Source organism: Mustela putorius, unplaced genomic scaffold (genome assembly GCF_011764305.1).
Source record: "Mustela putorius furo isolate JIRA1106 unplaced genomic scaffold, ASM1176430v1.1 tig00003834_pilon_pilon_pilon, whole genome shotgun sequence".
NCBI lineage: Eukaryota > Metazoa > Chordata > Mammalia > Carnivora > Mustelidae > Mustela > Mustela putorius.
In genome coordinates this window covers 39,212,352-39,237,675 of record NW_025421987.1, presented here as the reverse complement: position 1 = coordinate 39,237,675, position 25,324 = coordinate 39,212,352, and the positions used below count along the sequence as shown (strand labels likewise).

The window sequence follows — 25,324 nt, the reverse complement described above, 5'->3', positions numbered from 1 at the left end:
GATGGACAGACAGACGGGTGGATGGATAGACATATGGATTAACAATGTGAATATCTGAGATGTTTGGTTTTTTAGACATAAGACATCGATCCAAATTTACACCGCATATGGAACAATGCCTTCTTTGGCTGTTCCATGTACATCTTTCAGCCTCAGGAATTTCCTGTGTTGAATGGAAACTACTGTAAGCACATATAATGAAGTTATCACTGAGTATTTGTAGAGAACTAATGAAGTCATGTTCCAGTGTTCATCTGGATTTGTTTAATGCCTACTATCTTCCAAGGTCATTGGTTTCTGGTGTAGATGTACAAGTCACACAGCTGTGCATTTATATGTATACAGATATTATATGTAACACATTGCATGTAAATATTGGCAAATCCTAACTTATGAATAGTCATCAAAGAGTCATTTGCTGCCCAACAAGTCAAAAGTCAAAACACATTTGGGAAGACAGAGAGAGGCTCTGGAGTCAGAAAAGTTACATTCAAACTTCAGTTCTGCTGCTTACCGGCTGTGTTCCTAAAACAAGCTACTTAACTTTTCTAAGTTTTCTTATTGATAACTTTGGGATAATAATACACTGAAGAATATACTTGAGCAAGTTAATTTCCAGCATTTTTTATATGCCCACCCCTGCATGTAAGACCAACAACTTCATTTCTAAAACCACATGTTGTGTTTAAACTCTTTATAATATATGCCGTATTAAGGTATGTATCTTACGGTCTTTACTCACTACCTTCAGGGCTGTAACAAGACCATGTATATCTTTGCATGTAACTCAGGAGATATTTTCAAAGCAAATTTCAGCTCTAAATAATGTTCACTTTAATCACTGACTAAAATCTGATGCTACGTGTGACATAATTCCACTGTACTTGCTTCATAGAGCTTTTTTCTGATTAAGTGAGGATTAAATTGGAATAGCATATGTAGACCAGCCAAACACAGACCATGCGCTCAAGGTCAGGTTTCTTTGTCTGCCACGTTGAAGGGTAGTTGAGTCATCCAGCGAATATTTGCCTAGTTAACTCAGGGAGTTCCTAAAATATAATGTTACCACCATGTTCCCATTTACCCTTTACCATTTGTTACTTTGTTGTTTTCCCTGAATAACACTATATACACACAAACAGGGTTGTGGACACACACATACTCCCCAAAGCAACACTCCCTAACACAACTCTTAAAAGGCTGCCTGGTATTGAAATGCTATTTTTGGTGAGTGTTGAATACGCTTTTTGGGTTTGTCTGCTAACTAAGCCACCTTCTGTATCTTAGTTTCTATACGAAAATACATTAGTCTAAGTTGGACTCTGTAGTATGAGACTCACTACCATCAGTAGACCACAGCACCGCATACTCCTGGCCAGCAGCAAATCCCCACCAGCATTCAGTCTGTGGGGGGCCTCCTCTTATTTATTCTGGGAGGTTGGCAGGGGCTGTTGTACTCATGCACACACACACACACACACACACACACACCCTAGTAACAGTTAAAAACAGTCTCAAAATCTGACATTAGACCGAGTTCCCAGTTAATGTCAACATCTAAAGTGAAGATGAATGATGAGCTAATTGCAGTGTTGTTGCCACCAGTGAGATCATTATTATTCCAGAAACAAAACTCAGAAAACTGTCTTTCCAAAAGGATTTTCAAATATAGAATTGAGAAGGCAAAAAATGCCTGTGGCTTAGCATGTACACTCTCACTTCTCTCTCATCTCTTTCAATCTCTCTCTTACTTGAAAGATGTACATGATTTATTCTAGCACGACTTCTTCTCAGTCGTTTATTTATTTATTTATTTACTTACTTACTTATTGTAGCAATCTCTATCCCCAACGTGGGACTTGAACTTACAACCCCAAGATCTTCTGACTGAGCCAACCAGGGGCCCCCCTCTCTCTTACTTTTAAGTTTATTAATAAGATTAATTAGTAAGCCCTCCATTTATTCATGTATAGCCTCCAAGTGCCGGGTCCTTTGTAAAGTCCAGTGGATATTGGCTACTGCTATTGTCGTGATTATTGTGTGTTAGAAAAGGTTTCTGTGCGTCAAAATTTAACTAGGCATCTGCTCCAAGAAAGTCTGAACAGCAGCAGTTCTGCTGGTGAATATAAAGGCCAGTGACCTTGTCCTAGAACACAGTTCAGGGAACTAGTGAGCAGAACTCAAGGCAAGGAAGCCCAACCGTCCTCCTCTGCCTCAGTCTGACCTTCACAGTACGGCTTCATTATCTTGATGGATGTGGGTTCCATCTATAAGGAAGTTCCTAAGTTCACATGAAAGCCCAATATAAATGACTTCTCTCAGCCATTTGTTTCTACTCACCCTGCGAAAAGTAGAGGAGAAAAGGGCAGGAAAATGCCAATGACGCCTGATATCGGAAGTGGCTGGATTTCCACTAAGCTGTGCAACACAAAAGAACTTTCTGGCAGAGCCCTTCTTAATGAAATGAGCTGCCCTATGGGATTGTGAATTATCAGACAACATAAGGCAGAAAAAAGTTGAACTTCAGTTTCCTTCATCTCGGCGTTGTTCTTACTGTCCAAGAAAAGGGCAACATGAATTTCTGGAAATGCACATAAGGCAGGACCTTCGGTCACAGAGAGTGCCAAGGTTGGGGCACTCAACTGGCTGATCAGTGTTGCCCCAGCTCCCAGCAAGGACCCAGCAGTCTAGCTAAAAACCCCATCATTGACAGCATGGAGTACTGGTGCTAGAGGAAACTCTAAAAGTCCCTGAATGGGCGGCCCGATCCTTTCGTTTCACAGACACAAGACTTATAGTCTTAATTTTCCTTTGAAACAAGGAAATGGAGGAGTACTAAACTAGATTTGAGCAACAGAATCCCTCACCTGGCTTTCAGAACACTGGAGCTGGTAGAAACCGGGTTGACAAAAGAAAGTTAAGAGAATAACAGGCTCATCCTGAATTCAGATGCATCAGGCTCTCCTGTCTCTGGGAACAGGGTGAAGACAAATCCTTCCATGAGCTTTAAGCTCATGAAACTGTTGAGTCAACCTGCTTTTGGCCTTGCCCTTCGCATCACTGTGGGACTCAAGTTCCCAGGCTAGTCCACAAAAGCCTCTCCCATCCCTTTGTGGAGCCAGGGATTTTGTCACCCAGCATGGTGCCTGGAACACAGTAGGTGCTCCATAAACTTTGGTTGAATGAGTAAGTGGTTGAGTTCTTCTTACCATCCTTTGTTCCTTCAGTGTTAAGACTAGTTGGCCTAAACATCCAACATCTCAGAGAATGAGACGTGACCCTCCGGTTTTCCGCACTGTCTTCCGGCCAGCGACTGCTTATGTGCTCATTTGTCCGTTTATCTCCTCTATTCGTCATTCTTGTGTTCATCCCATAGCTACTGTACTAGTAGCACAGTACTGTTTGGGTCAAATAATAAGACAAGGCAGCTCATCTCCCCGGGGCAGGGGGCCCCATTGCCTTCACCACCTCATCTGGGACTCAGCGGAGAGAAGCTTTCCAGAATTGCTATCCTGCCGACAGGACACACGGGAAGTGGGAGTCCCAGTAGGAGCCGGGGCAGGCCCTCACTCACTGGTTACCAGCCTCCTGGGTCATTTTACCCACTGCCAGACCTCGCAGGACTTTGTGGCCTGGAGAAATTGTAGGAGAGACCACAGAGCTTGATCTAAGGACAGGCAGCAGTTTACTCAGATAAGAGAGGAAGGAAGGGATGACTGTGCAGGCTCAGGGATTGTAAAATAGCTCTGTGTTCTCTCTTCACTCTGTCTCATGTGTTTGCTTTCGATATTTTAATGGAAAAATAATTACTTGCCCATGATAAAACAGAAGGTATGGAGATCCATCGACACACATATTGGTAGGTCTCCCTTCTACCCTAGATCGTTAGCTGCCCTGTGACCCTCCCTAGAAGCAAACACTAATAATCGTAAAGATAATGCTTGAAACAAGTATGCATACACACACGTGTGTGTGTGTATGTGCCGGTGTATCCACTTTCTACACAAATGGAAGCATACTATACCTGCTTTTTAAAAGTAGGCATGAGTACCCTTGGGTATGAAGGAGCACACTCGTTTGTGATGAGCACTGGCGGTCCGTTGTATGTCAGTGACGAATCACTAAATTCTACACCTGAAACTAATATTACACTGGACCTTAACTAACTGGAATTTAAATAAAAACTTGGGGAAAAAAAAGTCAGAGTTAACATATAAAATCTAAAGGTCAGCTTCCCAGAACCCAGAGGAGGGTACAGAAGGGTCGAAGTTACATCTGGAGGGACGAAGGGGACCTACCCCGAAAACCAGCAATGGTAACCAGACAAATAGTGGGAGGGCATCTATCCCTGCTCCCCTTCTCACTAGCAAAAGGTGCTCAGGCCTCTCTTCACAGGAGGTGTTTAAGTCACGGTCAGATGCTGACCCCAGATGAGCTGATTTCAGGAAGAGGGCTGATCACTGCCTACATGATCCTGATAGGTTCAGAAAGACCAGCATCTGCCACCCTGTCCCACCTCCAACCCTGTCTCCCCCAGAACACCAGAAAATGTCCATCTGATGACCACTGCTTGAAGTTTTATAAGCCATTTCCTAAAGGATGCTGACACAGACTTGGCAAGACGATATTAATTTTTCCTGAATTTTACCCTCCTCCCAAGAGGATCAAAACCCTTGGGAGCAGCTCCTCAAGATCCTCATGTGAGTGCTCTCATTAAAATGCCTCGCTGAGAACGGAGTACACTTTTTTTCTTAAATGATTAACCGTTGCTCCTCTCCCTCCCCTACAGATAGTTTTCTTTGTAAGTCTCTCTCCAGGTTTTCATTCCAAATGATACCTTGCCTTTTATGTTCAAACATCTCAGAGGAGGTATATTATACATAGTTCATAGTAAAGAATAAATAGTAATAATAATAGCTACCATTTTTCCTCATTTAATCTCACAACCCCTCCATGAGACCTTATTTTTTTTTTAAAGATTTTATTTATTTATTTGATAGAGAGAAATCACAAGTAGATGGAGAGGCAGACAGAGAGAGAGAGGGGAAGCAGGCTCCCTGCTGAGCAGAGAGCCCGATGCGGGACTCGACCCCAGGACCCTGAGATCATGACCTGAGCCGAAGGCAGCGGCTTAACCCACTGAGCCACCCAGGTGCCCCTGAGACCTTATTTTTATCCTCCTTTTCAGATAATGAAGCTGAGGCCTGGCGTAGTTAAGCCATATGCCCCAGAGTTAGTAAATGGCAGACCTGGGTCTCCCACCCCAGACCTAGCCTCTGCCTAGCTCAGAAGACCAAAATGCAGAATGAGGGGCCCATGTGGCTGGCTGCGGCCCTCTCCTTACTAGCTCGCTTCTGCGGCTATATATTCCAAGGCCAGATCTGGGGTTGCTGAGAATCCCCTACCCTTTATGAAGAGTGGTTGGGCGTCCCAATAGCTGTTGCTGACAGTGCTGGCCTCCCAGTGATAAAGGGGGGGCCAGTTATCATGGTAGAGGGAGGTGAATCAAAATCACAGAAAGAACGTTGGTTTTTAAGGTCAGAATGACTGGAGAAACAGATCCAGGCTGGGCCCCTTTCAGACTGTGTGGGGTGCTGGGCCATTTATTGAACCTTTCTGAGACTTAACCTGCTTATCTGAGAATAGAGTCAGTAATAGCTCCTGTGCCACAGTAATTAGGTGAGATGATATGCATCAAGTCCTTGGCACACCATCTGGAAGATACTTGTTTTCTTCCCTTTTCTCTACCAGACGAGGCACATTACAGGCCTTATTCTGGGCATTGAAGGAATTTTAATACCTGGTAGCAAAAAAAGGCAAAACCACAGGGACTTTCTAATGTGTAGGGACAGGTGCAGTTCAGGACATAAAGCAGGGACGAAGGTGCTCCTCATTTCACATTGTCCACAGTGACAATCTCCCTAACAGCCCTCTCCCCATCCTACTCCTGACCAGTCCTGAGATTCCCTAAAAAGTAGAATTTCCCCGTCTTCAGACCCAACCTGCCCTGGACCTCAGGTTCCAATCGGAGATCTGGCATTCTCAACAAATGCCTCCACACCAGCAGGCGCTTTTCTGGGGAGCTGCCTCACTCCCGGGAACCTCTGCCCTGTTGCTCTATGACACTCTCCCCAGGCTCCCAGGCCACATTCCTCCGTGACACTGAACACAGCATTCAGGAAGACCGCCTGTCTGTCTAGACTGAGCCCTTCAAGGACAGACATGTTTGTAGTCCCAGTGTGGAGAGTGTCTGGCATGTAATCGCTGGGTAATTTTCTTTTTAAGGGAACTGTGAGCAGCACAAAGATGAATTGGACCTTCTCCCTTCAGGGAACTGACAACATAATATCCCCGTCCCCACAACTTAACAAGCAGCCGCGTGGGCTAACCACAGCGAAGAGGCAAGGCAAGGGCTGTGGGACACAGAGGAAAGAGGAGCTGCTTCTGACTGAGGAGCTGGTGAAAGCCGCCACAAACAAGGCACATGTGACCTAAGACTCAGTGAGGGGGGAGGTGGGCCCAGCACCCTTGCTTCCCCATGTTCTGTGAGGATTAAATGGTCGAGACACCACACATGGTATGGGGCCATTTTGTGTGCTCCCCATTGATGTCTCATATTGGCAAACTGCTTTGCTTTCTCCTTTTCTCTCACTCACAGGAGACCCCAGTGTCTGCTCCATCTCCAACCCTGATTTTGTCATCTACTCTTCAGTGGTGTCCTTCTACCTGCCCTTCGGAGTGACTGTCCTCGTCTACACCAGGATCTACATGGTGCTGAGACAGAGGAGACGGAAACGGATCCTCACTCGACAGAACAGTCAGTGCATCAGTGTCAGACCCGGCTTCCCTCAACAGGTAAGCCCCTCGGAGGGGCAGAGGGAGAACAGGGCCTGACCCCATAGCTTCCTAGCCTTGTGTCCAGAAGTCCTTGCTTCTGCTCATGCTGCCACATCGGAGACACACATATCACACCCACCTTTGAATCTGCTCGTATTGGCTCTGCTTTAGAGTAGGAAATCGAGGGGCACCTGGGTGGCTCAGTGGGTTAAAGCTTCTGCCTTCGACTCAGGTCATGATTCCAGGGTCCTGGGATCGAGCCCCACCCACATCAGGCTCTCTGCTCAGCCGGGAGCCTGCTTCCCTCTCTCTCTCTGCCTGCCTCTCTGTCTGCTTGTGATCTCCGTCTGTCAAATAAAAAAATAATAATAATTTAGAATAGGAAATCAAATCCGGAAAGTGCATTGTGAGTCTTCCCTAGAGCTCACATTGCTTGGAAAGGTGATAGGATAGTTTCTGGATGTTTTCTGCTTTCCATCGAAGTTCTTCATTGCCCCCAAATGCCCAATGGTACAAGTGTCACATCAATTGGCAGCTGTAGGGTGGCAGCTGTCCCGTGTATTGCTGGTAGGTCCCAGGATTGGCTTTTGAGCAAACCACTTATTCCAAGAATCACTGGGGTCCATAGAAAGCTCTTTTTCTTACTAGATGTGTCTCTGTATCAAGGGGCTGACCAGCTGAGGAAAGGGAGTGCTGATGATATGTTATTGGGCCTTTCAAGGCTCTGAAAAGGAGCTGCTTCAGCACTGACCTTCCATTTGCTTTGATCTGGAAAGTCGGCTCATCCCCGTGTCCAGCACATGCTTGCCGCCTGGTAGGGAAGGGACAGCAGGAATACTATACAGCACCTGCCTTCATGGAGTTTAGAATCTAGACAAGCAGATAGAGCACCCTTCTACCCAAAGTTAACTAACAGCCCCAGGAAGTTTGTGGTTTGAGATGAAGACAATTAAGCACCAAAATAGAAGTGCCATGGAGGTTATGAGAGAAAAGGTCAATATGCTCAGGAATTGGCTTCATAAACAGAGTGAGAACTGAATTTGATGTTGAAGGGAGGTCCAGTGCAGATACTCAGATTAAGCTTTAATGACCTGAGTAAGAGTCAGTCTCTCAAAATTGAAGTCCCACAGTTTGGATAGAACAAAAATATTGGTTCCCATGAAATAGGAGGTAAGGACCTGAAGCTGAGGATATGGACAAACATTGAGGATATTTGAAACATTATCATCTATATGGTTCAACCATGGCGACCTTAACCTACAACTGTCTCTCCTTCAACCCACCCTAGTCTTCCTGTCTGAGGCTGCACCCCATTCGGCAGTTTTCAATAAGGGACAGAATTCCATCAGATGCCACTGGACAAATGGTAAGTAAGCCATGTATTTGGTTACAGGAGAAATATAAGGTACCTTTTCTCAACACTCTGACTTGACTTGCTTCCACTTTCACCACAGAATGGAATGGTCCCAATGTTTTACTTGTATCTCTTATAAATAACAAATATGAAATCCTGATTTGAGCTTCAGAATAAGAATCACCAAGTGATCTACAGAAAGCATATCACTCTTGAGCTAGATCTCAATGACTGGAACCAGTGACGCTTGGACATGGTGTGAAAATGCCATCTAGAGTCACCTGGCTAGAAGGAATAGGGTATCAATGAAACACACATGGGCAGAGCCAAGAAAAACACAGAAGAGAGGCTAATGTGAGACTTTCAAGTGTCCTATTTCCCACTATATAAGGGGGAAAACCAAGACAATTTCATGGTCACCCTTATCCTTATCCTTTCAAGGATTCAAGCCAGCCCTGCCCCACCCCGACACAAGCTGAGTGCAGAATGGAGGTGTTAGAAGATTAATATTCCTCTCCCTGAACTCCAAGCCAATATTAGGAATAAAATTTTAGGAACTCATTCTGAGTTTTGTCCCATCTCTGTACAGCCAATTAACCATTTTTTTATAGTCCTGGTATAGCAGTTAGAGAGTCTTACTGTAAATATTTTTTTTAATAGTTAAGAATGTTCAAGTTACCTACAGCAGATCTAAGGTCTGAGGAGACTCCAAGCCCAAAAGGAGAAAAGTGGAGACTACTAAAGAGAGAATAGAGAAGCAAGAGGCTGGCATTGCCAGGAGTTTGGAGAAATTGGTCTGTCCTACCATCTGGGAGTGGAGGGTTCTGCCAGATAGACCCCAAGTATCCAGTGTTTCTTCATGCCCACCATGAAGGTAGTGATGAGGGTTTACAGAGAGCTGAAAAATACACTCACCAATATATAATCTGGGAAGGATCACTTGGAGCTCTGTGATTTCTTGAACTAAGGAGAGAATAATGAGCATTCTTGGCTGTTGACACTAACATATAGAAAAAAGAATTTACTGGAAGGATACTAAGTAGCTCAGACTCAGTGAGAAGGTTGGAGAATAACTTCAGATGATGATGTTCATGCCTAAGGAAGAACCAGGTTGGAAGACCTGCGACTCATATCACTGCTAGACAAATTCTCAAGTGTCCCTGCTTCACCAGCTCCAGTTCAAGGTCTTTGGTGCAAATTTCTAATTGGCTGGGCTTAGTTTATGTGCCAGAGCTCTAGATGTCTAGTAAGGATGTGTGGAGAGTGAATATATGACTTTTATAGCTTCAGTAATGGGAGCTAAAGGGTCCTGCCTGCTATTCGAGATTGATATAGTGTCTGATTCTTCAAATACGGAAAGAAGTTTAGATGTTGAGCACACACTCATCCCCACCAAATAACCAGAAATGTCCACATACTCTCAGGGTCTACCCAACCTAAACCAAAATTTCCCAACTTCTTCTGTTTTACAAATGAGATTCAGAGGTATTTAATTAACTTGCCCAAGGGTCCTTCTAATAAGTAGGAAAGCTGAGGTGAAAATCCTGGGTTTTCTTATCTTTTCTTTCTTTCTTTCTTTTTCACTTTTTATTATGGAAATTTTCAAAAATAAAAAAAGCAGAAATACAACTAAGTCAGGGCCAATTAACTCATGCAATTAACTCATGGCCAATCTTATTTCATTTCATCTGCACTCCCCCCTACACTCATCCATGCCCATTGGATTCTTATGAAGCAGATCTCAAACATCATAACATTTCAGCAAAAATATTTCTGTAAGACTCTCTAAGGAAGACTTTATAAAATGTATGACCATAATACATAACCCTAAGCAAATAAATAACTTTCTATTATCATTAAATATCCAGTCAGTGTTCACATTATTCCAATTGTCCTACAAGTCTTTCATAGTTTGACTCGAAATTCAAATAAGACCCATACTTTGCAACTGGTAAATGCGATTGTTGTTGTTGTTGCCATTTATTTGTTGAAAAAAACTGAGTCATTTGTCTAACAGAGTTTCCCACATTCCAGATTTTGTGATTTACATCTTAGTAGCATCATTTCACATGTTCCTCTGTATATCTAGCTCATTCTAACTCAAAAAGGCCAAGCTATACTCCTATACTATCCTCCTCAAGGGGCCATTGTGATTTTCAAATGTTCTATATCTGGTAGGTATTTTTTAGTTGTGAAGTCAGAAGCAGATTTCATGTACCTTAACTTCTCATGATCCCACATTCTCAGATGTGCTCTCCGGAGGTTTCACAGAATGATGATTTCCTCTAACTTCTTTGCATGCCCTTTCCTTTTCAGGAACATGCAGAAGATAAACAGTGTCCCCAAAAATGTCAGGATCCTCTCTTGTCCCACCTACAGCCACTCTCCCCTAGTCAGGCACACATGGAGCTGAAGCGTTACTACAGCATCTGCCAAGATACTGCCTTGGGGCGACCCGGATTCCAAGAGGCCGGGGGAGAGTTGAAGAGGGAGGGGAGGACTCGGAACTCCCTCAGCCCCACCATGGCACCCAAGCTCAGCTTAGAGGTTCGAAAACTCAGTAATGGCAGGTTGTCGACATCTCTAAAGCTGGGGCCCTTGCAGCCTCGTGGAATGCCACTTCGGGAGAAGAAGGCAACCCAGATGCTGGCAATTGTGCTTGGTGAGTTTGGATCATGTTGAGTTGGGTTGAGTTGGGTTGAATTTGGTTGGGTTAGGTTGAGTTTGTTGAAGCTGGCAGAGGGTACTAAGGAAACACATTTGTCAGAAATGGAAATCCAATAGTGGTAATATTTATAAATGCTTGCAATACAATTGAGAAGGGTTTGTGTATCAATGTTAACTCTGGGGAAAATTCAAAAGGCCTGGGCTGAAATTATGAGATATAAAATTGAACATGTGACCTAACTGAATTGCATTTATTCATTGTGTTTGTTGTCTATCCTATGAAATTAAAATGGATAAATCAAATAATAAATAAGATAATAATTCAATAAAAGTGTCTGGCATATATTGGCTATTTAATAAAGTCTTACTTATTCTAAAATATTAAGTGAAAAAATAAGGATGCAAAAAACTGCTGTCATATGGTGTGATAACATCTAGATTATTTCAAAGACAGAGAAAGAAAAACATGAAAATTAATTCACCAAGATGTCAAAAGTGATTGTCTTTGAGTGGTGGGTGGTTATTTTTCTTCTTTCTACTTTTCTGTATTTACCAAGTTTTCCATAATGTACAAAATCAGGGTTCATTTTTATAGTAGAAAAATAGAAAATGTATTTAAAGAGAAAAAGTTGATAAATCACAGATAGCATGTAGAGTTAGTGAAGGCGATTCATCTTGTTCACTGTCATTGACAAACCTTCCTTTCTCATGTCTCAGGGACTTCATGAGGATACCTGGATGTAATTTCAACAGCAGGAAACGTCAGTCATGTCTTTAAGGTCCTCTTCCCTGTCAGTGCCTAGGGTCATGTCTTGCACAGCTAGACATTAAATAAATATTTGAATTGAACTGAGAAGTAGAAAAGACTAGTAAAGAGCTACCTAAATATCAAACTAGAAAAGTTGATTTAGGAACAAAGGCCTGAGATGAATCAAAGATGTAAACATGTAATTTTCTCATCCAAAAAGAAAAGAAAAGAAAGAAAGAAAAATGAGGTGGCTAATCACACCTCCTTCATAGGGTTGGTGTAAAAATTAAAGGGGCATGTACAATTCCAGCATGGTGGCTGGCACAAAGCAAACAACCGTGAGTCATTTTCATGTTATAACATAAGGAGTAAGCAAACCCCTGACCCAGTTTCTCTCTTCTTTTGCAACCCAGGGGCCTTCATTGTCTGCTGGCTGCCCTTCTTTTTGACCCACGTTCTCAATACTCACTGCCAAGCCTGCCATGTGTCCCCAGAGCTTTACAGCGCCACCACGTGGCTGGGCTACGTGAACAGTGCCCTCAACCCCGTGATCTATACCACCTTCAATGTCGAGTTCCGTAAAGCGTTCCTCAAGATCCTGTCTTGCTGAAGGAGAGGAGAATGGACTCCCTGTGCCCACCCTTAGCTGACAGGCCATGAGGCCATCGGCCAGGGCCCGCTCAGAACGACAGTGCTGTGTTCTGTGGCGTGAGATAGGAAGAAGACTCCCGGAGCCAGGACCTCCCTGAGTGGCAGGTTTAACCAACTGCTTCTTCCTAAACAGAATGTTCTACCTCCCCAGCTAAAATCTGACTCCATCCGGGCAATCTTCAAGTGGTTGGGAGGTCCCTGAATGACAAGCAATAATTCAGAAAGAAGCTCGTAAAACATGACTCTATACACACATACACACACACACACACAATTGTCATCAGAGGCATGATTCATCACAGTGATGGAAAAAATGAACAGATATAATTGTCAACTCGCCAGGGGTCCTTGAAATCTCAGCCAGTAAACCATTGCAGAATAGCCAGTCTCTCTTCCTTCAAGCCTCTACTTAAACCAACAGGCTGACCTTGTGCAGTTGTGGGCCTATACCCTTGTGGTCATTCCTTTTGTTTGCTGTATGCTGAATTATAAGGGCACCTTATTCTCTGTAGAATCTGGCTGCAGCTGATGAGGGAAATTCCTCACCCCATGGGAGACATTGTCCCACATTGGGACCTGGGCTTGCTTTTAAACCTTGCTACCCCTGCCCAGTAGCTCTCACTAAGAAGGTCCTCTGACTCCATTCCTGTATTCTCAGAGACTCAACTCCAGAGTAATTCGGGATGAGGATGTTAAGAAAGTGGCCACTCCCACTATAGATTCACTTTAAACTCTATGGTTCATAACATGCCTTAGATAATGTTTTTCATAACACTATAAGGTTTTCCTACCCAAGCATCTTCATCTCCTACTTAACAGAGACCCAATACTTTCAGACCCTAAACCCATTAAGTCTTAAGTGTCTACAAAGTGCCAGTCACTTCCCAGGCTCTGGATTGATGACAATGAAGAAGACAGCTCTTGCCCACCACCTGCTTCTGTGTTTTTTCATTCACCTGTAAGGTTAGTAGGGACTCCCCCTAGACTGTCAGAGGACCTCAGAACTGAGGGCAGCAGGCAGGGTAGCTGTCCAAAGATGTTACATGGATAGTCTTCATAAAGGCCCAGTGCAGAGTGTGCACAGGGCTACTCCAACAACTGAAATGAAAGGCATAATAGAAATAATGTGTTGATGTTATTCAAAATTGCAGTTAGAAGGAACTCGAATATTCTCACCACTTCCCTTTTCACCTACAGAAGCTATTTCTCATTGCCTAGAGAATCCAGATACAATTTATGGATAATTTATGAAGTGTTATCATCTTGAACTTCAATAAATTTACTGTGAAGAGCTGTTAGTGCACAGGTGTGACAGATGTCCACTGTGATGCTGGTAAAATTTTGAAGTACACAAGAACTTTACAAAGAATCCAAGGCTTCTTTGCCCCATCTTTATTCCTCTAACCCTTAAGTGTGTAAGAAGGAAATTTATATCCCCAGTGACTAGTTACCTGTTACTCCTGAATGCTTTTAATGCCAGCATTTTTAAAATGTTATTGCCTAAAATAGTATTTATATTGTAAGTCTGGTGGAAAAATTCTGTGTGCCTGCTAGCTTCCTGTACCTCATGCCGTCTAGTTCAAGGGGTTTATTGGGCAAGCAGAACTGGGGACTAAGACTGTTACATATCTGAAGAAGTAAAAGTACATGATTCCTAGGATTTTCCATGCAAAATAAACAGAAAAAAAGTAGGACAGTGGGTTAAAATTAATAAAATTCCATGTCAAAATGAGAGTTCTAAAAATAAAAACATAGACAGTGTCAGTAGTAATATATTTATGAAGAAGAAGGATGGCAAATATTGTGTATCCTTCCTTTCCACCAAGTCATTAAAACCTTAGGATTACCTTAAGAGAAGATAAACTCAGTTTTGGAGGTGAGGAAACAGGCTAACAGGCCAAGGTCACACACATTCAACTGGGCAGAGCTGGGGTTTAAGTGTACATCTACCTGATTCGCAAGCCCATGCAACTAACCGCTAGGATTCACTGCTTTCCACCAGAGAGGAAAATGGGTGGGAGAGTAAGACGGGGAGAAAAAAACGGAGCCATGGTCCCAGGAAGATCCTCAGCCTGCCTGACCCACCTCCACCCCTTAACTTCCCGAGGCGGCCTGCCCGATGCAATGCTCTCACTCTCCTGCTACTTTTGACTTCTAAAACAGTCACACAGCAAAGTCATAATCTGTTTGTATAAAACCAGGTGACAGGAGCACCTGGGTGGCTCAGTGGTTAATGCCTCTGCCTTCGGCTCAGGTCATGGTCTTAGGGTCCTGGGGTCGAGCCCTGCATTGGGCTCTCTGCTCAGCGCGGAGCCTGCTTCCTCCTCTCCCTCTCTGCCTGCCTCTCTGCCTACTTGTGATCTCTGTCAAACAAATAAATAAAATCTTTAAAAAAAAAAAAAAAAAACAGGTGACAGACCTTGGAGAGCATTTGGTTCTACTCTCTCCTTCATTTATATAAAAGGAAACGGAAGTCCAGAATAATTGTCCCCATTGGCTAACGACAGATAAGAGTGCCAATATACTGAACTCTTCTATAAAAACTATAAACTCCATGTAGATACAAGGAGAGAGTCATCCTGTCACCTTCATCCTTACTGAGGGGCATTTTTTCCCTAGACAGCAGCCTTCTTATCCCTAATCTGAGACAACATCCCTTTCCCAGAATTTTCTTCTGGTCCAGGAAGAACCTTCTAGAAGAATTCCGAGCACTCTCTTCAGCCCCTTCAGCCTGGGAGTCTTCATTCTACCACCTCTGCCTCTGTAGTTTCCACCATGAGCCAGCACTTAACCTCACAGCTTGCTACTTTCAGAGCCAACGTGGTGAAAAGTTCCAGGAGAGACGCTGGCCTGAATGAAGCAAGGCAGAGTTCTTGGGGCAAACCTGTTCTGGGCCCTAAAAAAAGGCCTCAGGGCCCGCCATACTATTTGGGTGAAATGCAAATAGTATAGAAATCCAGAGAGATTACAACCAACATTCAACTCTAAATCATAAGTAAATATTTTCTTCTATACTCTAACCTCTATACTCCTTTCATCGAACTGCTTATTCAGTAAATACTGATTTACCACCTTCCATGTGCGGGGCATGGTATAGTGCTGGGAAACATCATCAAAGGAGACAGGGTCCCTGCCCCCAACGCTTGTAGTACAGTGGGGAGGTCGAATTTGTGTGTACACTGATGACCTGCTCTTTGTCTATAGTAAAGGGATTTCGTGGTTTTTGGAAGTCCTCTATTCAGCCCTAAAGAGGCTTCCCAGACAAGTATTGTCAGGGTTAAGACATAATTCAGAAGTACGGAGGGTGTTCTAGGCAGAGAAAACCTTTTGAAGAGCTGAAGATATGAACAAGCAAGGAGCACGCAAGGAATCTCAAATAATTCCATCTGGCTGTAGAGAAGAGATCATAGGACGGGAAAGGAAAGGGCCTCATCTTTGGAGACCTCCTCCTGTTCTGCACAGGTGACAACCAAGCTAGTGGTGATCCCAGTTGCCGAAAACCTCTAGGTCTTCCCTCCACTTCGCTCCATGTGGGCAACACACATCACAGACGACTTACTTAACTGACTTATTTAATTACTTCCCTCTGAGCTACAGTGAATTTCAATAAATGCAGAATTCAATTAGAATTCTTTGCTCTTTTCTCTGCAAGAGGAGGGTAATGGCTGACTAAATGGATGCAGAGTCAGAGATGGTTAAAATGAAGGCAGTTCAGAGAGTTTGGGCCAGAAATCGAGGGGCAGGAGAGGGGGTTAGGAGTCAGGCAAAGAAATTTGTTTTCCTGAATGCTTGGGTCAGAACTAAACAGAGAAGCAGAAGGGTTCAGGGATTTTCTAAGAACTGGCTGTTTCCTGCAGGTCCTGACTCCCAGGCCTGTGCTCTCATCCTTTGGTATCTGCTGACATCAGAAAACTGAAAAAGCTTAATTTGAATCAACACACAAAGAGCAGAGAGGGGATGACAGGCAATTAACTTGATTCCTCCTTTCTACCTAATTCTCTCCTCATCAGCTTAGGAAGGGAGTGAGTTTCCATGACTACCTCCTGACACAGAGACTCAGTGGAGGGTGATGCCAGTGTCAGCTCGGCTCTGTCGCACACGCTGACAGAGGCAGAACCTGGGAGTCAGTGCCAAGCGCAAGTCCTGGGACCTCTTGCCCCACCCACCCCAATGGCCTTCCTCACTAGACAACAATTAGACATCATGAATTAGAAGTGTTTTGCCAACTATAAAGTTGTAACAAGTGTGAGAGATTGTTATCATTGACATCACCACCACCACCACCACCACCACCACCATCACCATCATCATCATCATCCCTCCCCCCCAAGCAGCTATTTTTATTCCCCTCTGGTTCACAGCCCATCTTTCTTTCTCCTTGCTGATTCTCTAATTGTCTCATGTTATCAGGCACAATCTGTTCAGCCACCCACATGAAATCTGATTTTTCTCTTGTCTTTTATTCCCTACATGTACCCAGGATACTTGGCTGAATTTGTAGTGAAGTTGTTAGGCAAATGGCTAGTCCTAAACAGCACACCCTTTCCCTGCTCTGCCAGCCACATGCCCAAGTATAGCATGATCTGATGTTAGGCTGATGGCAGGTGTGTGCTTGCTAAGGGTGACCTTGGCGGGGGGGCGGGGGTCTTTGCTCATCTCCTGACCAGGGAATGAGAAGCAGAATACACACACCCCTCAAGACTTTCTGTCTGTGTTCTTCATGATGTCTGAGCCGAATGTGTTTCCTCTTGCTCCACCTCTTCCTTCCTGAGAAAAGTGCCCCGGATATAGTACATTCATTTCCTAGGGCTGCTGTATCAAATGACCACAAACCATGGGGCTTAACATAACAGAGACTTCTCTCATAGTTTTGAAAGCTCCAAGTCCAAAATCAAGGTGTTGGCAGGGCCATGCTCTCTCTGAAGTCTGTAGGGGAAGATCTTTCTTTGCCTCTTTCTAGTTTCTGGTGGTTGCCAGCAATCTTCGGTATCCCTAAGTGGGGCGGCATAACTCCAACCTCTCCTCCAACTTAACATGGTATTTCCCTGCTGTATGTGTGTGTTTGTGTCCAAGTTTCCCTCTTCTTATAAGTTATCAAATTAAAACCCGGCCTGATCCAATGTGACCTCATCTTGACTTGATTATATCTGCAAAGACTCTTTCAAAAGAGGCTTACATTTACAGATTCTGGGGTTTAAGACTTCAACATATCTTTTGGAGGGGACACAAATCAATCCATAAAATACGGAGAAAGTGATCTGGAAGGCAAGAGGACTTGGAACTTGGATGACTTGGGGTAATGCACAAAAGTTGTGTCATTCAGAATGTAAGAGGTCAGATTCCAGCCTTGGCATATAGCCTTTTTAGTGGCCTGAGTCAAGTGTGCAAACTTCCTGGCACTCAGATTTGTTATCAATAAAATGGTAAGTCTGAATTCCTAAGCTATGATAAGACATGCTAAACATAATTCTAGAAGCTCATAAATTATCTTCTGAGCCCTAAAAACCTACAAGCATGCTTATTAATAAAAGTCCAACTCTTCAAAGACCATCCTTAATTGTCTCTGTCTTAAAAAATAAATAAAATGAAATGAAAAGGAATGCAATAGCAAACTCATTAGAGCTGAGGAAAACTGAAGGAATATCATGTAGCTCCCCTACTTCATGTAGCACCACTCCAGATGGGCAATGGTAAAGATGGTGTTTGCCTTTAAGAAAAACTTACATAATGGAGTCTTGCCTTATGCTTTGAGCAGATTCCATAAGACTTCATATTAAAGACCCTTGAAAAGCTTGTGATTTTTCACAACATAAAATCATGGGATTTGAAACTTGGGAGGGACTTTAGCCTGGTCTCCAAGTCACTGAAGAAATTCTCTCTAATATCCCTGACCCATGGTCACCACCCTGCTGTATTAAAAAGCTGGATCACTTCTTCCCAATACATGTGACTGGCCATCCTTTAGAAAACTCTTTCCACCTTTCAGCCAAAATCTGCCTTCTTATAAAATCTACCTTTGTGCTCCTATTCTTTTCTCCAGCACAGAAACTTCTATTCCATTTTCCCAATGGCAACCTTTGTGGGGTGTCTCAGACAGTTTTCCAAAGTCTCAATTCCTCTTTCTCTACTCCAGGTAATATTTTCTTGCACTCTCCATCTTTGTTGATTTCTTCTGGATGTAGCCATGTTGTTAGTATTCCTGTTAAAATGCAAGGGCCCAGCAAGAATATAATCTTCTAAATATGGTTTGTTTAACCAGTTCAGAGTGCTGCAGACTCATTTCTGCATGATTGGAATGTTCAATTTTGAATGACCCAACAAATTACACGGAATCATATTGCAACCCTAAGAAGGAGATCCGCACCCTGAATGGGTCACTTTAATGGGATATACCTTAGGGATCAACCACCTGTATGTGAAAGAAGTAGGATTCAGCAGAGGGAGGAGTTGAAATGTGATGTAGTCACACAAGGAACTCAGACAATCTCACTGGGATTTCTCAGGGGGCAGGGCCTTTTATGGCCCAAGCCAAAAACTGGAGGTGGACTATCCCCAGGAAGGAGAGATGCCTTAGGCAAGAAAGATCTGTGCAGTTGAAAGATTTCACTATCAACTCTCCTGGCAAGTTGGGGGAACAAATTCCTCAGTTCTGAAGAGGGGGTGTGCATCATGCACTATATGCCATTTGACTCCACTTTCCTTATGTAGTAAATTCTAGAAACAGCTTCATCAGGAATCTAGTTTGTCTCTCTTCCTGTGGAAGTTGAATGGGATGGCCTATAATCTCTGTCAAAGCAACTGGTCTCAATGCCAAAATAATTCTCATCATCGCCTTCTTCTGTCATCTATTCTAGATTCTTCTCACTACCAGTTAGCACTCTTCTGGTCTAGGGACATATCTGATGGGGTGACCCTGTGGGCTATGGTGACCTTCTCAGGCCATGGCTGCTACACTTACCTATGTTGTGGTAAAATTAAACAAAGGAATCCAGAGAGACACTTCAGTGGACCATCCAGGCACCAAATGTGTTCTTCCCCATCCCTACTGTGTCACAACATCCTTAACTTCTCCTGATTATCAGGATTCAATTATATTTGCCAGGATGCTCCATCACTTATCTGTTGGCCTTCTGGCACTAGGAGCTCCAAATGACTAGGTAAAAGCCATAACTTAAAGCTTAATGGGGTTTTCATCCCCTACTATACATATTCCTCCTTTAAGAACAAGGCTCCTGGGATGCCTAGGTGGCTCAGTAGGTTAAACATCTGCCTTTGGCTCAGATCATGAGCTGAGGGGCCTAGGACCGAGTCCCACGTCAGGCTCCTTGCTCAGTGGGGAGTCTTCTTCTCCCTCTCCCTGTGCCTGCTGCTCCCCCTACTTGTTCTCTCTCTCTCTCTCTCTCCCTCCCTCCCTCTCTCTCTCTCTGACAAATAAATAAAATCTTAAAAAAAAAAAAAGAACAAGGTTCTTTACCTTAAAAAGTTAAGCCTAGCATTACTTCATGATCCAGCAATTCCATCCCTAGGTGTATAAACTAAATAATTAGAAACAAGGATTCAAAACAAAAATCAAAACAAAACCAAGAAACCCACTTGCATAGAATTGTTCATAGCAGCACTATTCGTAGTAGCCAAAAATTTGGAAAGATTCCAAATGTCCATCAACACACAAATGCGTAAACAAATCATGGTATAGCCATACAATGGAATATTATTTGGCCATAAAAAGGAATAACATATTGATATGTGCTACAATGTGGTTGAACCTCAGAAACATTATAATAAGTGGAAAGAGCTAGGCACAAAAGGTCACTATTGTATGATTTCACCTTTATGAAATATCTACAATAGTTAAATCCATAGAAATAAAAGTAAATTGGTGGTTTCCAAAAGTAGGAGAGAAGGGTATGGGGAGTAACTGCTTAATGGATATACAATTTCTTTGGGGGTGATATTGGTCTCAAAATAGATAGGGGTACTAAATGCCACTGAATTGTTCATTTAAAAATGGTTACTTTTATGTTTATGAATTTTGCCTTAATGATTTTTTAACTTTAACAAGAAATAGAAAAAGAACAGGACCTAGAGGTTCCGTGTTCTCTGATCAGAAGACTCAATATTGTTAAGATGGTAAATCTCTTGATATTGATCTGTATATGCAACACAATCCTTCTCAAAAGTCCAACAGGACTTTCCCCCCAGTCCCCAGAAACTTATAAGCAGATTGTGAAATTTATATGGAAATGCAAACAATCCAGAATAACCAAAATTAATTCTTATTAAAAGAAGAACAGAGTTGGAGAGTGTTTACTTCCCAATTTCAAAACTTACTATAAAGATACAGTTATCAAGAGTGCTCTTCAATAAGTGGTGCTGGGAAAACTGGACAGCTATATGTAGAAGAATGAAACTCGACCATTCTCTTACACCGTACACAAAGATAAACTCAAAATGGATAAAAGACCTCAACGTGAGAGGTCTATCAGAATCCTAGAGGAGAACATAGGCAGTAATCTCTTCGATATCAGCCACAAGCAACTTCTTTCAAGATATGTCTCCAAAGGCAAAGGAAACAAAAGCGAAAATAAACTTTTGGGACTTCATCAAAATCATAAACTTCTGCACAGAGAAGGAAACAGTCAACAAAACAAAGAGGCAACCAGAATGGGAGAAGATATTTGCAAATGACAGTACAGACAAAAGGTTGATATCCAGGATCTATAATGAACTCCTCAAACTCAACACACACAAAACAGACAATCATATAAAAAAATGGGCAGAAGATATGAGCAGACACTTCTCCAATGAAGACATACAAATGGCTATCAGACACATGAAAAAATGTTCACTATCAATAGCCCTCAGGGAGATTCAAATTAAAACCACATTGAGATATCACCTTATACTAGTTAGAATGGCCAAAATTAACAAAACAGGAAACAACATGTGTTGGAGGGGATGTGGAGAAAGGGGAACCCTCTTACACTGTTGGTGGGAATGCAAGTTGGTGCAACCTCTTTGGAGAACAGTGAGGAGATTCCTCAAGAAATTAAAAATAGAACTTCCTATGACCCTGCAATTGCACTACTGGGTATTTACCCCAAAGATACAGATGTAGTGAAAAGAAGGGCCATCTGTACCCAATGTTTATAGCAGCAATGGCCATGGTCGCCAAACTGTGGAAAGAACCAAGATGCCCTTCAACGGACGAATGGGTAAGGAAGATGTGGTCCATATACACTATGGAGTATTATGCCTCCTTCAGAAAGGATGAATACCCAACTTTTGTAGCAACATGGACGGGACTGGAAGAGATTATGCTGAGTGAAATAAGTCAAGCAGAGAGAGTCAATTATCGTATGGTTTCACTTATTTGTGGAGCATAACAAATAGCATGGAGGACATGGGGAGTTAGAGAGGAGAAAGGAATTGGGGGAAATTGGAAGGGGAAGTGAACCATGAGAGACTATGGACTCTGAAAAACAATCTGAGGGGTTTGAAGTGCCGGGGGGTGGGGAGGCTGGGGTACCAGGTGGTGGGTATTATAGAAGGCACAGATTGCATGGAGCACTTGGTGTGGTGAAAAAACAATGAATACTGTTATGTTGAAAATAAATACATTGATTTTTTAAAAAAGAGTGCTGTATTGGCATAAGATAGATATATAGATCAATGAAACACAACTGAAATTCTAGAAGCAAATCCTTGTATCTCTGGTCAATTGATTTTCAACAAAGGTAATCTGCTGAAGAAAGGAGAGCCTTTTAAACAAATGGTGTTAGGACAATTAGATATTCAGATGCAAAAATACAATTTAGGTCCCAGCTCATGCCATAACCCAAAATTAACTCAAAATGGAGCACAGAATTAAATATAAGAGCTAAACAATAAAACTTTTAAAAGAAAATGCAAGCGAAAAATCTTTGAGACCTTAACATAGGCAAAGATTTCTTATGAGATACTAAAAGCACCATCAAAAGAGAAAGAATAAATTTGATCTTATGAAAACTCAAAACTTTGCATGTCAAAAGGCACCATTTAAAAACAATAAGATTGGCTTCTAAAATGTTTGCAAAACACGTATCTGATAAGAGACTGCATCTGGAATGTACAAGGGATGCCTAGCTGGCTCGGTCAGTAAAGCGTACAACTCTTGATCTCAGGGTCATGAATTCAAGCCCCTTGCTGAAGCATAGAGCTTACTTAAAAAAAAAAAAAAAAAAAAAAAAAAGATATAACAGAATATACAAATAACTTTTACAATTTAATAATAAGAAAACAAATAACCCACTCACCCAGTCCAAAAAAAGGCAAAATATTTAATCATACATTTTAGTAAAGAAGATAAAAAATCACCCATAAACACATAAAACCATAATCAACATCATTAGTCATCCAAGAGTGGCTTAAGACAGAGAATAACAAATGTTAGAAAGCGGGTAGAGAAATGGGAATCTTTACACATTGCCAATAAGAATGCAAAATAGTACAGTTGCTTTGGAAAATGGTTTGACAGTCTCTTAAAAAGTTAAGCATAGATTTACCATATCATCTGGTGATTCTGCTCTTGGGCATCTCCCCAAAAGAAATGAAAACAAATATCCACACAAAGACTTGTACATTAATATTCCTTATAGTGTTATTCACAACAGCCAAAAGTTGGAAACAGTCCAGACATCCATCAATTGGTGAAGGGATAAACAAAATATGGTGTATCCAATATAACAAAATACTATTCAACAATGAAAAGTAACAAACTAACGATACATACTATGACATAGATAAATCTCAGAATCTTTTCCTAAGAGAAAGAAGCAAACCGCCAGAGACTATATATGTGGTATTATTCCATTCTGTGAAATGTCCAGAAAAGGTAAAATTATACAGAGAGAAGATTAGTGGTTGCCTGGAGCAGAGGGTAGGAATGGAGATTACTAGTAAATGGGCATGAGGATATTATTGGGACAATACAAATATTTTAAAACTGATTTATTGTGATGGTTGTACAACTTGGTAACCTTACTAAAAATCATTGAGTTATACACTTCAAGTAGGTGAATTATACACTATGTAAAATACACCTTAATAAAGTTGTTTTAAAAATAAGAAGAACAAGCCCCTTTAAATCCACAGAGTCCAAAAGAGCAGAGACAAGAAGTACAAAATTCTTCAAGCGGGTCAGGGAAAATAATGTTTAGTGGGAACACTTCTATTTCTATTTCTTGTTTCCTAGATCCATGTATTCTACTGATGGGTTAAGCAACATCAATGGTCTTTGATTTAGAGCATATCCAATGTCTGAAAGCTGGCGCCCCATCATCAGAATATCATGTCCAAGTTGATGCCTCCATTGTGCATCCGAAAAACCGCTGCACGTTCCTTCAGACTAGCAGCTTCTGGGAGGTGTAATAGAAGCAGTGGAGCTCACGGTCATGTGCGCATGGCCGGTCATACCTCCACTGATATAAGCAATTACCTTGGTCTGATGCTATTTTTGCCAGTGTTCTATTCCAGTGGATCAAATGCGGCAAAAGCACTGTCTGGCTGAGGCTGTGTGAGTAGGAAGGGCAAGTCCAAATTGGAGTATTAGTCAGTTCTGGTCAATTCTAATCAAGATGAATCACAATATGGGAGCAGCTGTTGTAATTAACTTGCTGCTAAGAAGCTGGTTGATCTTTCAAGAGCTGGGGCCATATTGGGAGCTCAGTGCAAATGTCTGTTGCTAGGAGGCTGGATATTCCAACAGTAGCAGTAATTAGAGCAGCCTTAGCAAGAAAGAGCCCACATTTTGGGGCCACACATAGCCTACAACCTCACCATTCTCAGGCTATGTCTGTTGTATTTGTCCCTTATCATCAAAATTGGGCAAAGAAGTATTCTTTTCTATCTCTGTTATGTAAGAGAAGGACTACCTTCTCCTGATGATCAAGATCAATTAACCTTGCTAGGATGGTGACTCCATCTCTCCCTAACTGTGCCTATTGCACCAGCACTGATACAAGTTGGCTAGCATCAACTAGCTAAGACATTATATTTCCTAGGTTGTGGAGAGTTCACTAGTCAAGTCATTCACTACTGCCCATGAGTGATATATATTCTTATCTCAAAGTATCTCTTTTGACAGGCTTTGTCCATTAGGAAGAATTCCACTTATCTCTATTTTTCAGAGACATCCCTGAGTGGACGGCACCCATGAAGTACAGCCATAGGCTACTTTTAGTTTCAATCACATGCTGATTTTACCTACTCATAGACCAAATTCAGCTTTTCTTCTCACCCCACGGTAGCCATAATTATGAGCTAAGCATGAAGTATTAGTGCAAGAGTGGTAAATGCCACAGAGGTCTGGGCCACCTACCATGCAGCTTATTATTTTTGCTCTCTGGCTCTGCTCATACCTGACCCTGGATGTACAACTTTCTTTCCTTCAGATTGTTGTTGGGGGTCTGACAGAATTTGTGATGGGCAGTTCTGGCTGCACGGACCCTTGGTATCATATGGTCAGTTCCCCTGTTTCTGCCAAGAACCAGTAGCGTACCAGGAGCTGTTTTTCTTTCTTTCTTTTTTTTTTTTTAAGATTTTATTTATTTACTTGACAGACAGAGATCACAAGTAGGCAGAGAGAGAGGAGGAAGCAGGCTCCCTGCTGAGCAGAGAGCCCGATGTGGGGCTCGATCCCAGGACCCTGGGATCATGACCTGAGCCACCCAGGCGCCCCAGGAGCTGTTTTTCTAAAGGTATATACTTCCCTGCTACAGATAGCTTGCCTCACTTCTGAATCTTAGGGGTCGATTTGGGTTTTCCTGCTGAGGCTTACCATTAAATCTACAGGGCATTTTTCTTATCAATGATATTTCCTATGCCATTGAGTTCCCCAGATCTTATGAGCCAAATTACTACAATTCAATTATAACAAGAGCTTTAGCAGATCACATAGGGTTCCCTGGATCTGAGACAGCCCTTCAGACTTCTGCCACCCTTAGGTACATGGACCAGGCCTTTATACCCACATATCAATCAAGTATGAAAAGCAGCTATCTCCAAGGAAAAGGCTCAACTTGGGAGGA

At 42.4% G+C, this 25,324-nt stretch overlaps 1 protein-coding gene across 2 annotated transcripts in view; it reads left to right on the top strand.

The window, feature by feature from the left end:
* The window catches only part of DRD3 (dopamine receptor D3), a 32,319-nt gene extending 19,818 nt beyond the window's left edge, over positions 1–12,501 (top strand). The window contains exons 4-7 of one of the 2 annotated variants that reach the window (XM_045088164.1): positions 6,659–6,855; positions 10,571–10,704; positions 10,804–10,853; positions 12,020–12,501. In XM_045088164.1, the coding sequence (XP_044944099.1) occupies positions 6,659–6,855; positions 10,571–10,704; positions 10,804–10,853; positions 12,020–12,216 (578 nt within the window). In that variant the 3' untranslated portion in view covers positions 12,217–12,501. Of the gene's footprint in view, positions 1–6,658; positions 6,856–10,570; positions 10,854–12,019 lie in introns of both variants that reach the window. The other variant, XM_045088163.1, reaches the window with a different exon arrangement.
* Positions 12,502–25,324: the final 12,823 nt, after the last annotated feature.